A 15,607-nucleotide genomic window follows, 5' to 3' on the forward strand; every position below is an offset into this window, starting at 1 on the left:
AGTGCTTCATTACAGAGATTCAAAGTCATCAAAATACTTGATTGCTAATAATAAAATGTTTTAATTACATATACTGACTTTTCTATTTTATGATAAATTATGTCATCGCAGGTTGGATCAATGCAGTACTGACCCCAGTCGACTGTCTGGCGTTCTCTGGACACTTTGTCCACAACCTGAGTGTGGAGATGCAGATGAGGTTTGTTCACAGATTCATCAAACACACATTCATTCTTTATGATGTGTTGTTGTTGTTGTGTTTGGTAACTGGCTTGTTGTTGTTTTCATGACCATGTCCTACTTTTGAGTGATTTAATGTGACTCTAAGGTCTTGGCTGATCTTACTCACTAGTTTCCATCATTCAAGACTTGTTTTTAGCTCTAAATATTATGTGTGTGTTTATGAACTCTCCACGTTTGGAAAACCTTGAGAATTACATAGTTTGATGCAATAAACTTGTTGTTTATACATGACAGTTTTTAGCTGAGCATTCCGGGTTTATCTCCTCAGAGCGTATGAAATTGAGAAGCGGCTCAATGTCAAAACTCTCAACCCCTTCCCCAACTTTGAGACAGCGTGCTGGTATGTCGGACGACATCTCCTGGAGCGATTCAAAGGTGAACTCTTAAATCACTTTCATGTATTTATAGACCAAGCCTGTGCTCTCACGTGCAGTTTTTTCGTGTAAACTTGCATCCTTGTTCAACTGGCCATCTCTCCAGAAGAATGCACGAGAGAATATACAAACACTGTCAAAAATGTTTTTTTTCCAAGCGGCACAGGCGTAACGCTGCAGGTCTGCAGCACAGATGAGGAGCTGGATGCTCTAATATTGTTTCAGTCATTAAATCGGTGAATCGCTGAGTTCACAGATGATTAGCTTCAAAAGATTTGGCCCAGCTAGAATCATTTGCTCCATTACAAGCCTGTGTTTAAACTCCACTCAGCTGGCCTGGGGCAATTGTTTATGTTTCCACCATTTTCTATGTGTGTGTGTGTGTGTGCTTGTGTGTATGTGTGTGTGTGTATATTGTGGGCTGTGCAGACTATTTCTAACTCACCAGGCTTTGCCATTAATATACCATTATTCTTTTTAACTTCATGGTCCGAGCAGGAAAGTGATTCAGTTCGTTGCTGCTGATATTTTGTCCTCCTAATAATTATCTATTTTATCCTAAACCTACTTCTCCAATATCTTTTACCATTACATTAAAGAGTAAATCCACATTAAGACTTGGTTTGCTAAAGTGAAGCGTTGGAAGTTGAAGCATCTCAATCCAGACTTGCCAAAGGTTAGAACTAATTGTTGTAGATGCAGTGTGGATGTATACCTAGAATATCACTAACGCTAATTCAATTTTTAGTTTATTTAAAAGACCAAATCAGTGAGACAGCAATTGCTTTTTGTAGATGTAACAGTATCTGCTCATGTCAACTAGAAAATAACAAAATATCACAGTGCATATGTTTGAGGTCACTTAGAAACATTAATGCCAGTTAAATTATTTTCCACTGATGTATTTTCTTGAACAAGTCTTCACCTTTGTGAGCTCACACTGCAGCAGCTCACAACAATACAGAAGAATAAAACAAATAAACTGTAAAAGATGATCTAAACACTTTTCGTTTGGCACAAGTCAAATATACATTAAAAACACACAATACCACAACCAAATTCAGACTAAACTGAAAAAAAGAAAAGGTATGTTAAATATTCAGGATACTCAACTGACAAAAACTTTGGCTGTTTTTCTATATATATTTTTCCAGGTAACAAATTAATTTGATCTACATTATATTTTCATACACTGTTAAAATTATATTTAGAGGTCATATAAAAAGATTTTTAAAACCAACCTATGGTGCTTCAAGTAGATATGGGAAATCTAGTTCGTTCAGATAAAGACACTGTAAATTTGACCAAACGTAAATTGAAACTTATCAGGAACTGTAGAAAAAATGTAATGAATCAAACACACTTTCAGAATAGTTTTCCTGTGATAGAGAGTAAATGTTCTTTGTAGTAAATATGATTAATCCCAGTAGCTGTGTATAGAATTTACTGTACAGTCATTTGACTGTGCTTTATTAAATTATACTGGTCACAGCTAAAACTGAAAAGGAACTTTTTGTTATAATTCGTGTGAGAGTGTGGCTGATGCCCTGAGAGAGCAGGATGATGTTGATGTTGTTCCTCAACGACTCAAACTCGCCAATCCACTGTTTTGGGACAGATCTGTGGTTCGTCTAAACACACAGTTACACTGTTGACAGAGTTCTTCTCCTGTTCACTGACGAGAGCAATAATCATCTGTTCGGTTACATCCTATAAATCTCAGCTGTACGCTATAGTTTGACTTTCTCTTTTAAGTTAATGGCCTCGACTTCTCAAGTTTTAAAGTTCACAGTCGATTTAAATATAACATCTGTGCTTCTTCTCCCGTAGGTTTACATAAAGCAAATAAACAACCAGCTCCATATCTGATACATGGTGCCAAAATCATCAATGGAGCTTTCAGAGCTTGGACAAAAAAACAGGTACAGATTTACTTAAGAGGATTCACTGTACAGTAAGTGTCTGATGTTGTCACAGGATTGACGGTGTGGTCTGTTTACCTCCTGACAGGCGCTCTTAGAACATGAAGATGAGCTTCCAGAGAACATGAAACCATCCCAGCTCATAAAGGATCTTGCCAAAGAGATCAGACTGTCAGAGGTATTTTCAATTGATTTAAGTTTAAATACAATATGATGTGATATATAGAGTCAAATTTACAAGAACATTAATGAGCTCTATAGGATGAGCTTTTTTAATTTTATGACACTTAACCTTCCTCTACTGCCCCCCACAGACTTTAACTTAAGTTTTTTATATTTGAATTTGCAAAGTCAATTGATGGCCTTGGCTCTGTTCAGTGGGAAGAAAGGATGTGTTAAGATGAATTACTTCCTTTGCAGCTGATTTGAACTCAAGAGACTCACTTTGAAACAGTAACTTCTGAAAATAAAATAAAGTATGATGCAAATCCTTTATTGTAGTAATAGAAGCAGTACATTCAAGACTTACTAAGGCAAATGTAGCTTCCAACTTTTTTAAGGTTATTTTTCAAAAGTTAGTTAGTTAGTCATTGCAGAGTCGTGGCTTTTCTAACATCTTACTATTGTTATTGGGATTTCGCTAGGGTTGAAGCTTTGAAGCATGTGGCTCAGCCCTATACTTGATCATCAACTTTTTACTATTTATTTTAATATGTTTGACTTCATATTCAATTCATCTTCAGTCTTCAGGGTGACACTTTATTACTGATTGCAAAATTATATTGGCCTTTCTCCATTCCCTGCCTCCACTTGTAGAATGCAACAAAAGCCATTAAGAGTGAGCCCACCATTAAGGTGCCAGTGGAGGAGTCGCCATCCACCCACTCTGAGCCTGAGGAGCCTGTGTCGCCGGCACATGTCCCCTCACCCAGCAGAGAGAAGGCTAGAAAGAAGGCTTCCAAACCTCCCAAGCCTCCCAAACCCCCAAAGGTACCCAAGGCCCCCAAACCTCCGAAGGTGCCGAAGGTCAAGGAAGGAGGAAAGAAGAAAGCGAAGAAGGCAAAAGAGCCGTCGCCGCCTCCTAAACCCTCCAGCTTCGCTGCTCTCGAGTCCCATGCAAAGGACATATTGAGTAAAATGGACCAGCCGAAAAAGATGAAGGTGAGCAGTTGGTAATGTTAGCATAAAGTAAAACTGACGTTTTGTGGTGAAATTTTGGTTCTTATCCTTTTTTAAATTAATAGGGACTCTTAAATATGTTTCTGTTATTAATCGTGGGCCTTTTCAAATATTTCCATTTTCTCAGGCTGTTAAAAATGTCCTGAGTATGTCAGAGAAGGAAATATCGAAGCAGAACAACATGGAGAAGTTTGAAATCAGAGAGCAGAATAAAAACAAGACTGAAGCAAAATGGAAGTATAAGGTAAGATCGTTTCAGCAGTCATCATTCAAAACTAATGGCTGCCTGTTACAGGCCAAAGTAAATAGTATTAAAATCTGTTATAAGTTAAAACAACGTGAAGGTTTGTTGTCATTTAGGGTAAAAATGTTTGTAGCACTTTTGAAGGTTACAAGCTGAGCGGCTGAAGAGAAAAAAATGTAAAAGTGAGATTGTCGAAAAGAGATTTGCACACTTCACTTCAAAGCAATCAGCAAAAATAATGATGTGGCCTTAGTAGCACATTTTAGGTCTGCAGCTCATCACAGCTGCTCGAGGGACCTTCACTAGCCCCGAGTTTATAGAGGAAAACTACATTATTTCCGTATCCTCCATCAAACACACACTCATCTTTTACAAAAGCTTTGTGTATCCTTATTACTTACCAACACGGGGCGGCTTTTTCACAGGTAAACTGTAATTTTATCAAGAGAAAAATATTAAAGTGCTTTAGTTTAGTGGAAAATTCAATGTCAAACTTGTGCTGAATGTTTGTAGTCCCTCCAAAGATCCCCGGCCCACTGCTCCGTCAAATCAGGCCAAACACTTGCAGATGGAGCAGAGACGCTGTTAGATGATGTTTACCAAGGTCACTGTGGACCTCATCTTCACTCATTATCACAGCTCCTCCATGTACAGTGTGCATGTTAGTGTCAGGTTGAAACATGAATGAGACAATGTGACGTCTCAGTTTCACGTTACACACGTGTTGTCATGTGCCTTTAATTTAGGAGACAAAATGGCTAAGGAGTCAATATTTGAAAATGTATATTCTTGGATTTCACTTAATTGCAGTTTACGGCAGCTGTTTGCCATTTGTCTTGGTTCAGTTTAAACTGAAAATGATCCATGGAGATAAACATCAGGATGATTTCAGGATTTTAAACGCTAATGTTTTCATTATCAAAGAATGACTCCCTGCTACTTTATACAGAACAGTTTTGTGTTACTCACATGTTGCACTTAAGATGTGACGCTACTTGATTGAGTAGTAATTAAAGTACACTTCAGTCAAAGTGGAAATGGGCTACAACCTTTTTTTTTATAAATATGTAACCAAGCTTTAATAAAGATTGATGAATGAAAATGCATTAAAAGCAATACCTGTATTAGTTTTATTATTAATCCATTTATTTTATTTAGTTATTGGCTATTTGCTGCAGCAGCAGATTGACATTAACGTGATTTCACCTCATTAAAGACAAATAACAGACCCAGAGCAATATAAGCATTAATCTGAAGTTTGACCAATGGAAGTTCAATATTCTCTGTGCTTTTAGCTCAGATTTTGGTCTCCACCAACGCTTGAGAAAAATGAGGTAGCTACAGGCTCCTCTCTGTTCAGCAGCTAGTCGCTAATGAGGTGTGCAGCGGGTTGAAAGATTTATGATGTGGATTGGTTTGTTGACTGAAAAGACAAAACAATGAGCTAACGAGGCTGAAAAGCTCTGGTGACCTGAGGGCAGCTGGATGACATTTCTCTGTCATTCATCAACACGTTTTCATTATTATAAGACATAATCATTTCAGTTTGTCTAATATTAGGAATAGTGATCAGTGCAGCTGTAAATCAATTTTCAAAGTGTGATATTTTTTACAGTTGCTGATCACTGTCTGTCATATAACACCATGACCTAAACTTGATTCCTTTTGAACTTTACAGAACAGTAAACCTGACTCCCTGCTGAAAATGGAAGAGGAGGGCAAATTCGACAGAACACCACTGTCAAGCAATAAAGACAAATTCAGCTTTACTGTGTCTCACAAGAAAATGCTTGGGTATGTATGGTATAGCTCTGATTGCCACATAAATGTTTCATAAAAGGTCTTTTGAGGGAAGAGCATGTCAACCTTCTCATGTGGCATATAACAGTGATTACAGAGCTATGTGGCTATCAGCACCACGTCCATTAGAGCTAATTCAAGGACTTCTCGCTGCCAGTGGCCTGGCTGAGCCTCACATCACCCCTTTATTGTCCTGTGGTTTCCTCTCCAGCTCCAAGACGCTGAAACCTCAGACCAACTCAAGTGTTTTTGGTTCATTACAAAACCTAAAAGAGGACAAAAGCAAGCCAGTGAGAGACGAGTATGAGTACGTCTCAGATGAGGGAGAGCTGAAGATTGATGAATTCCCCATCAGACGGAAAAAGAACACCGTTAAGAGAGATCTTTCCTGTGAGTATTTTTGGACTTATTGGAAACTGTTGGGTTTCAATTGATTTGGACAATCCACTATCAAACCTCAAAACTTCTAAAGTCTCAGTATACACAGCATTGAGTATTGTAAAGTGTGAAAAATTGGCATTGAATGCTGGGTCATATTATTACTTTTGGTTACTTACATGTACTGAGCTCTGAATAATCTCCGGACATTCTTTGGAGAGACTCTGGACTTTTTCCGGAGTTTCTCCTCCCAGCCCCATCGTATAAAACTGAAAAGATAAAAACCAAAATCTAGCGATAAGTGTGTTGTTGTGAATGTGCTTGAGTGGAGAATCTCCTACTGCGCTGTTCATGTGTGAAGGTAAACTCTGGAGAAAATCCGGACCCAACTGTCCAGACATCCTCCAGAGTTCATATCAAAAAAGGCTTCTTTTGTTGCATTATTTTTAGGTGTAAATCTGAGAAATTATTTAGCTATATGATGTTTTTTTTTCATTCTGGAAAGTTGTTTTTGTAATTCTCACAATTTATAATTCCTGTATTTCCCAGTTCTGTCAGATATCAGAGAGCCCATTCAGGCAGCCAAAAAAACAAAGTTGCAACCCTTGGTGACTAAGGTACGTATCAAATGTGACTAATGTTCTACACATTAACCAAACGTTGTGCCTTTCCCCTTAAGTAGCTGCTATTCACCAGTTTGTGATGTCATTATACACTTTGTACAGGATGCTGTAACTTGTACCGTACAGTATCATTTACACTGAAACTTCACATGAATGCAAACCATATCCCAACCTTGATTTTCACTGAGCTTCCTCTCCACTTCCGACTAGGCAGAAGACTCATAATTAATGTCAAAAACAGGAAACTCTCCCAGTGGATCCACTTCCTCAGAGGTGGCAGAAACACCAGATTTACTTTGTGTCACTTAGTTTGTGGGAATTCCTTTCAAGTTACTTTACGATTATGTTCAGAGAAAAATTTGAATAATAAAGATGGACTTTAGGACAGCACCCAAAAGGTAAACCAAAACATCTGAATCTCCCCCTGCTGGCTGGCTGCAGTAAAACCCATTTTGTGTAATGTTGCTTACAAACAAACAAACGAACAACCGACCAACCAACTAATGAACTTGGGTGAAAAAATACCCTCTAAACTAAACTAGAAGAAATGGTTAAGACTCAGGAAATACAGCTCCAATAAAATATCTCCTATAAATCACATTCAATTCAAGAAAGTGTCCTGCAGAATGTCCGAGCGTTAAACTGTTTATTTGTCTCTCATGTCTGTTTCCACTCTGTCCGCTTTCTCCAAAATCAGAGCGCCGACTCTTCAGATGAGGAGACTCTGCACATAGACACAGAGACCAAGCCTGAGGTCAAAGGTCGCAACTCTAAGGTCAAGAAAAAGGCCGGCAGTGCCGCAGGGATTCTTGACCTGCTGCAGGCGAGCAAACAAGTGGGAGGGATTGACTACAGCACCAACAGGTAGACTGACTTCTCCTCGCATCATTACTTTCTACTTTTTCACTCCATTTCCTTCAACACCAATGAAACGCTCACGTCTAAACAAACTCGAGTTGCAGCACGTGCAAAGTCTTACTCTGTAAATGGCTCCCAATGGACTTTCTCCCCTGCATAAATGAAATGTAGGTCTTACTCCACTTAATGGGGTGACACGCTGACAACCTGACGGCCCAGTCAGCGCGGACATAAGTGGATGAAAAAGCTGAATTTTAACTTTGCTCAGAGTTGAAAAATCAACTAGTGACTGGGGCAACAATTTACACAGAATCTGTCAGCAGTTAGCGTTAAGTCGATGTTTGTTTCATCCCGTGTTAATCTATCAAGCGCTGCGTGGCTCAGGGCTCTTCCTTTTCGCCTTTTATTGTTTGCTGTTTTGTTCAGCCCTTGATGGTCTGTTTCCACCGCACTGAAAGCTACAAATGAGCCAAACGTCGACTGAAATATGTTAATTTCTCAAATCATTTAAATTCTTTGAAGAGGAAACTTTGTTAAAGCATGGAGAGCAGCCCACCTACAGCTCGTTGTGGGAGTTGATGGTCGCTTTGCTCACTGCTGCAGCTAATAACCCTAATAGGTGTGGGAAATTATTTTCATTGCTGCTTCTAAAAGCAATCGCACGTCTGTGGAGAATATTTAGGTTTGACAGTTTTACTTTGCTTTTCCAGATTCTGTGAGTTTTTTTTTAAACATTTTTCAGATGTCAAACGATAATGATGCTTAATAGCACGACTGGTGACATTGACGTGGAGTTCAAAACCGACTTCAATTTATTTTCTCAGTCGCTCTTCTCCTCTTCCTGCATGTTGACCGCTGTGTAATGGCTGCGTTGTTGTGTATTTCTTATTGACGTACTTACAGTCAGCCACCTGCATCTCCCAGCACACAGGAGGCCATTCAGGGCATGCTGTCCATGGCCAACCTGTCGTCTTCCGACAGCTTGCAGCAGCCGTGGAGCAACAGCCAGTCCAAAAACAATAGCCAGTCGAAGAGCAACTCACACAGCGCGCAGGCCGGCAAGAAGGGCGGCGGAGGCGCCGGCGGAGGCAGCAACAGCAGCAAGCGGCCCACCAAACGGCTCCCCAAGAAACCCAGGAAAAGCAGCAGCATTGAGAGTCTGGATTACGATGACGACCGGGATCACATAGACGCGTGTTTCAAGGACTCTGATTATGGTGAGACTAATTTCTCTTGTTCCTGTGCCATTTGATCCCCTCACGGGGGTCGGCCCAGTGTCACACGGTTATTTTGTAAGCAATGAATGAGAAAATAATGATCTGCCATGATTCTCAGTGCTCCACAACAGGTGCTGTTAAAAACTGTTTGACCCCAGTGGATCAACATGTGGCTCTTTAACTATAGATTTGGCCTTTTCATTTGATCTTTTCATTAGGACTAGATGATAGGGTTTATGTTTATTTTTCATGCATTCTTTCCAATGCCTCCCTTTCGTGTTGCTCCAATTTGTGATAAAAAGCTCAGATTCTCTTTAATAAGCCATTAACACGCATTATCAATTGTTATTTTACATCCTTTTTTAACTTCTAATTATGGTCTAATTAGTTTTTCAAAGCAAAAACGTTCTCTTCTGAAATCCTCTGTATAGCGTGAAGTGTTTCTCACATGCTGGCTCTCGTTTCCTCTTTTGTAAACAGGTCATTTTTTATCTTGATCATCCAATTATCAGTTATTAAAGATCTAGATCGTGATGGTTGTGCTGAGCAGGAAGCGTTTAGCAGCTGTCTCACAGCTGTCCTGCTACTTCCACTATTCTAGTTAGTTGGGAAGCAGAGACAAGTACACACATTCGTTCCTATGTTCATTATATATGACAATTCTTGTACAGTATATTGTATTCTCTTCGACAACGAAGCACATGTAAGTAATCTTTTACAACTTGTGATTGTAGTTTACCCCTCGTTGGAGTCCGAAGAGGATAACCCTGTTTTCAAATCGAGATCGAAAAAACGGAAAAGCAGTGATGACACGCCCTACAGCCCGACAGGTAATTACAAGCATATTATTGAAGGACGTTAACTGTATTTTATGGATTGAGTGGGATTTAACCTCTATACCAATCTGATTGCAGCCCGTGTAGGACCCTCAGTTCCCCGACAAGAGAGGCCGGCAAGAGAAGGAGCCCGAGTGGCGTCCATAGAGACGGGGCTGGCCGCAGCCGCAGCAAAGCTTTCTCATCAGGTTTGTTAATTAACAATACTTTTACACAATATTAATAAGTATTGATGAAAGTGGTGCTCAAAAACCTTTATGTGTCAACAGGAGGAGCAACAAAAAACCAAGAAGAAGAAGAAAAGCACCAAAAAGAAGGCAATAGTAATTGAGGAGCCCCTAAAAATCTCTCAGGACAGTAGCTCGCCAGAGCACAATCTGGACTCCCAAGATGGCAGCCTGACAGACCACGAGTTCAACACTGGAACGGTCAAGTCGCCGGGGGGGCCGCAGCCCATGGCTCCTGGGGTCTTCCTCAGTCAGAGGCGACCGTCCATGTCTTCTCCCAACAACAGCACCAACTCCACGAGCACCAACAGCAGCAGCACGGCGAAGGGGGATCGTGTGGGAGCAGCAGATGCCAAAGGTGGGCTGTAATCAGAGACCCTTATTCACCATGTTACAGTGTCATGTCTAAAGATTCCTGTGTGTAGGTTTTTTTTAGCCACGCTAGCAGCATGACGTGTAACATGTCAATCCAGCAAGAGTTTACTCTCGTAGATTGTAAAGTAGTTCTGACTGAATCCATGTGCAAACAGATAAAGGGCTGAAGTAGCTGATTATGGAAAATTATGCATATACAACTCTAAATGGAATATTCTGGTTCCACAACAGTTTTCAGCTATATCCTAAATTTAGCATATTGACCATGAACATTCCATCCATATACCTGGGTGTGTAGTTGTAGTTATCATCAAACATCTTTTCAGGAAATTGTCTGAGTTAATATTCTTATGCGGAAAGGGTCTATAAACTGGAGATGGATGACCTCTGACCTCCTCAGATAAGTAAATGAAGCTGCTTTCAGACATGCACTGAACTCCAGAGAATCTCTGGAGGGGCTGCATGAGAGAATACAAATGTCTGCGTGAGAAGTGAGAAGCTGCACACTTTCTCCAGAGTTTCTCCTGCCAGCTAGTGGTAAAACCTCTGAAGAGTGTCCGAATGCCTGATTGAACCCATGATAGAACACAAGCGAGTGGGCGTGTTGGTGAAGTTTATAACACGTGATGGGTGCAAAAATGAAAAAAAAGGAAGAAAGAATACAAATATCTCAGGATGAAAAAGCAGGCCCATAAGCATAGAAGACACAGACGAAGATTTCAAGAGAGTTTTTGGTGATAAGGGCTGACGCTATATCCATGTCCTGTAAACTACACATGCCTATACCTGCTGATCCGTCCCTCACCGGACCACGCCAGAGATTTCTGTGTTTTCGTGAGCGTGTCTAAGCGGGGAATCTCCTGCTGCGATGGACATTTTTTGAACGACAAAGACTCCAGAAGTAATTCAATTTTGCTGAAATGTCTGAAAATGGCTTCATAAATAACTCAATGAATTTAATTTGATTAATTTATATCATTTGAAGTCAGTTATTTCCTACAGTAAAAAATGAAGTGACTTGAAACGACTCCAGCTACTGATTGCTCTTTAAATGAATACCGAATAGTCCACGGAAATGATGGACCACTGCTGGCAACAAATAGGAATGACAATACATATTGCTGTGATAGTGTTTTAGGGTAAAGGCACTCGGTGGGGTTTTGCCCACTGGTGGTGCTATAGAGCATGTTTATGAGTTTAGGAGGAGAGAGGAACAATACACGTCCCGCCTTCTAGGAAGCAACATATCAATGCTCCAGCGTTAAGGGGAAGAAGAAGACTCCCAGCTCGCAAACATGGATGAAGACAAAGTATATCTTGTGTTATTAGCCCTCACACTGTAGCTGGACACCCTGTCTTACCTCCTGTCTCCTCTTGTTCTTTCTACAGCGAAGCGGCTAAAGAAAGGCATGGCAACAGCCAAACAAAGACTTGGAAAGATTTTAAAGATCCATCGAAATGGAAAGCTTCTCCTGTAGTATGCAGCGGACTGTTGTAGGACTGGGAACTCATGAGCTGGGTCCCATCCCAACCTCCCTCCCTGTTCACTGATTAAAGCCAACAATGGAAAAAAACAATAACTGCAACAAGATGGGAGAAGAAGAAAATCATGCATTTTTCAATTTCTAAGAAGAACATCACTCAAATAGGTTTTTGCCTCTACTTATACTTTATAACTTTCAGATATTAAAGTGTACAGAACCTACTATAAATATTTTTTAAGAGAACATGTCATTTTACTACAGCTGTTAGTTTATCAGGGGTTGCTAAAACATGAAGTAGAAGTGCATTGCAGTCATTCCAAGATTTTTGAAAGTATCCCTTGCATGTATTCAGTTGCATGTGTGCTTTGGCCAGGGTCTGGGGATTTGACTTGTTAATTCCTTCTGTATGGATGCAGCTTATCATTGCAACACTGATGATGGATGGATCGGCCTCTCCCAGGAGCGCGGATTCCCTGTGTGTTGCTGTCGAGCACGGTTTTGATTGGAGTCAACTCAAGCATTTATCCCTTTATGTTAACACTGACGTTTGCAGAGCACTATCAGCCCTGATATTTATTTATTCGTGTCGTAGATAGGAAATGAGAGTTCACGGAACAACTGTAAAGCACAAAGTGAATCACAAGTAGCACTGTGCACCAGGAGGCGGCGGCATCTGGAAGTTTCCTGCAGTTAAACATAGGAAAAGCGTACGACTAAATGGCCATGGACGCCTCCGAGGATTTGTGTGTTTGGACATGAGAAGCATAGGACTGCTCACACCACGCGGGACCTGTAGCTAATGATAAGCCTCATCCATGTCAGGTCTGCAGTTGCATGGGGATACTTTCTCTCTTCTTTTGCTTTCGCAGGCAGCACCGACAACTTAGGCCTCTCTCTGCATTTATACAGCTTCACACAGTACAGTATATAGAATGTAGCTTGTACATAGCCTTTTAAATTACTACTTTTTTTATCTTTTTTCCTTAAGGCTTAATCCTACATTTCTACCGGTTTTGCTAATTATGAATAAATGAATACAAATATATATATATGGATATACATAATAGTCCTAATATTTGAACTTTTATTTTGTTGTTTTGCTTTTTCTTTCAATCAGCAGAGATTAATTTTAACCTTGTTTCCTCCCCCCCCCCCCCTTAGATTGAAAGGTGTTGCCTGGAAAACAACTGAAGAACTAATACATTTTATTGTCATATGGCCTTACATACACAAAGCTAATTGTATTGTTATTCTGTTTGAACAAGACACGAAGCTTTGAGGAAAAAGGATATAAAAAGAAAAAAAAAATACTTAAAGTTTCTATGACCAGCCTCTTGTTCGAGTTCTAGTATCCTGAAGGGTTTCGGAATTATTTTACTAGCACCTTGTGAAGTGTTTATGTGTCAGTGATGTAATTTATTAATGTTTGTAGCTTTTTTATACTTGTACAATTCTTAAGAGTTATTGTTTTGAATATTTCATCCACTTGTGAAATTTCCCCCAGCAGAAAATTTGAGTATTTCTTTTTTCCTTTTTTGTTTTGGACGTGTGTGTGCGTGTGTGTGTGTGTGTGTGTGTGTGTTTTGGGGCATCGCAGACATTTATCGCACCAGAATCTTCTTTAGAAAACTTTTTTCCCCATCCCCATCCCATCTTCACTCATTGTCAATGTTATCATGATGCCATGGTAACCATTTCAAATGTGACATGTTATTATTGTTAATATTCTAGGTCCGAGCAGACGCGTCCTCGCCTCCGTCACGCCGTTTCATTTGGGTCAGGACATATTTAAACCTGGTTTAATGTGCTGCACTCTATAGCAGCAGTGTTTTAGTCACAGATGTAAACCACAAGTCCACTCCTCACACATGAGATGCGCTCCGATCAAACTCTGCCAGTGAGACATATTTTCAGGTTTTTATTTGTACAATTTGTGTGTTGCGTTGTTGTGGTTTATTTTTTATGTCCGACCTATTAAATGCATCCACTGTGCCAGGGCAGTGAATGATACCTGTTGTAGCTGTCTTCCCTCACTGTTATTTACAGTACTAGTAAGTATTTACAATCCTTTTTGACCTGAATCTATATTTTTCTGTATTTAGACAATTCTGTTTGAGATCATTGCTCACTTTTTTAAGACATAGAGAAATGGCAAACTCCGAGGAGCAAACATATTGTTGTTGAATGATATGATTGTCCGCCTTGTTTACTTTTGCAATACAGTTACTGTGGAAAACCTCCTTTGTAATGTGTTCCTCTCCCACTTGCAATGTGACGGCTTCTGTGGTGTCGACTAAAAATGTTTTTCCTGCTTCACATTGTCATATTTCAAGTTGCATCATACCCTTTACCAGTGCACACTGATCACACTCTGATCCGGCTCCCTTTTTTTTTCAGGCCGAGCTTCAGCCCCTGGTCTCGGTTCGGGATCTTGTCTCCCAAAGCTGTAGCAGCTATTTTAGCCAAGTCATTAATTAAAACCAAGCCAAAGTCAACACCATTAAAACTGTATTAACGTGAACGTGCTCTCCAGTAGTCAGACTCTTTTTTTGCCAAGTTTAAATATCATGTAGCTACACAGAAATCCATACAGGATTTACCAGTTCAAAACAATTCATAGAAATAAATACCCATTTTCACATTAACATCTTCACAAAATTTGATTGTGTTCTCCAGTCTGTGGCAGCCTGTATTAGTCTACGCCACTAGATGGAGTCATAAAGTGTATGTGCATTTTTTTAAATACACAAAATGCAGTGCTGTTGGAGTAGAGTGAAAATGCAGGATGCCGTGTTGAGCTGAATTTTTTGATTTAAATACACATTCTGATGCTTTCTATCTGATTTTATAAAATTTTCCCAGCTGTATTATTATAACTAGAGAAAAGAAAGGAAAACTAATTTTTGGGGAAAGAACGAGATCATACATTTTTATTTACAGGACGTTTCAAATCAGCATCTCCAACAAAAACAAGTCTCACTCTGTGCAATTAAAGCCTGATTACATCAACTGATAAATGATGTGATGCCTTCATACGTTCTGCTCCACTGTGTCAATCCAGGCCTAATAACACATCTGGACACAATTGATTTCACACAAGAATAAAACGTGAGCAGTGGGCTTCATGGGAACTTGCATTTCCTCCTGCACCAGTGTTTTATTAAATTTCTCAATCAGATGTGTGTGAATGAGATCCGGGTGGTGGGGGGGAGGGGCTGCATTGAACCGGTGTGGTTGTTTTAAGGTCGTGACCCCGTTTCCACCCTGGCGAGCATCAAAGTGAGTTGTTATTGTTGGCTAATTGTTAACACAAGATCGTGAAGTGCGCCGACATCAGCGCACGAAACAATCACATAATTTGTCCGCTCAGGATCATTTTCACACACTGACATGAAAGCAGGTTTACACTGGGATGAAAGTGGAGGCATACAAACACACGCACACACACACACAGACTCAGAGATTCACTGCTGCATTGTTTGCAGTTGAATAAAAAACTGAAATGTGGCTGCAGAAAAACTACAGGCAAAATATTACAAAAAATTACATTTAAATGTTCAACCTGCTTTTGTATATTTGCAATCCCAATATAGGTGTGAATGTGACATTTACAATCAAAGTCAATTTAGTGCAAATCATCAATCATGTAATATTTCTTTTATCTATAACTGAGGCCCAAAATCAGTTTTTCTAATAAACCCCACATGTTCAGTGTAGTAAGAGTAGTAAATATAACAAATTCATTTGTCCAGAATAAATCTTAATGAGTCACATTGTGAAAATGGATTGCATAGGAAACTAAAATAAAATAAAATATTATCCTATTTTAATAATAAAAAACAAACTG

At 39.7% G+C, this 15,607-nt stretch overlaps 1 protein-coding gene across 2 annotated transcripts in view; it reads left to right on the forward strand.

Annotated features, from left to right (window-relative positions):
- Positions 1 to 14,285, forward strand: part of phf2 (PHD finger protein 2) — a 30,390-nt gene extending 16,105 nt beyond the window's left edge. The window contains exons 8-22 of one of the 2 annotated variants that reach the window (XM_062394615.1): positions 112 to 199; positions 512 to 618; positions 2,448 to 2,539; positions 2,628 to 2,717; positions 3,356 to 3,700; positions 3,846 to 3,962; positions 5,641 to 5,756; positions 5,974 to 6,152; positions 6,690 to 6,757; positions 7,461 to 7,627; positions 8,525 to 8,838; positions 9,573 to 9,668; positions 9,753 to 9,862; positions 9,944 to 10,259; positions 11,666 to 14,285. In XM_062394615.1, the coding sequence (XP_062250599.1) occupies positions 112 to 199; positions 512 to 618; positions 2,448 to 2,539; positions 2,628 to 2,717; positions 3,356 to 3,700; positions 3,846 to 3,962; positions 5,641 to 5,756; positions 5,974 to 6,152; positions 6,690 to 6,757; positions 7,461 to 7,627; positions 8,525 to 8,838; positions 9,573 to 9,668; positions 9,753 to 9,862; positions 9,944 to 10,259; positions 11,666 to 11,754 (2,294 nt within the window). In that variant the 3' untranslated portion in view covers positions 11,755 to 14,285. The remainder of the gene's footprint in view (positions 1 to 111; positions 200 to 511; positions 619 to 2,447; positions 2,540 to 2,627; positions 2,718 to 3,355; positions 3,701 to 3,845; positions 3,963 to 5,640; positions 5,757 to 5,973; positions 6,153 to 6,689; positions 6,758 to 7,460; positions 7,628 to 8,524; positions 8,839 to 9,572; positions 9,669 to 9,752; positions 9,863 to 9,943; positions 10,260 to 11,665) is intronic. The other variant, XM_062394616.1, reaches the window with a different exon arrangement.
- Positions 14,286 to 15,607: the final 1,322 nt, after the last annotated feature.

Source organism: Platichthys flesus, chromosome 2 (genome assembly GCF_949316205.1).
Source record: "Platichthys flesus chromosome 2, fPlaFle2.1, whole genome shotgun sequence".
Taxonomy (NCBI): domain Eukaryota; kingdom Metazoa; phylum Chordata; class Actinopteri; order Pleuronectiformes; family Pleuronectidae; genus Platichthys; species Platichthys flesus.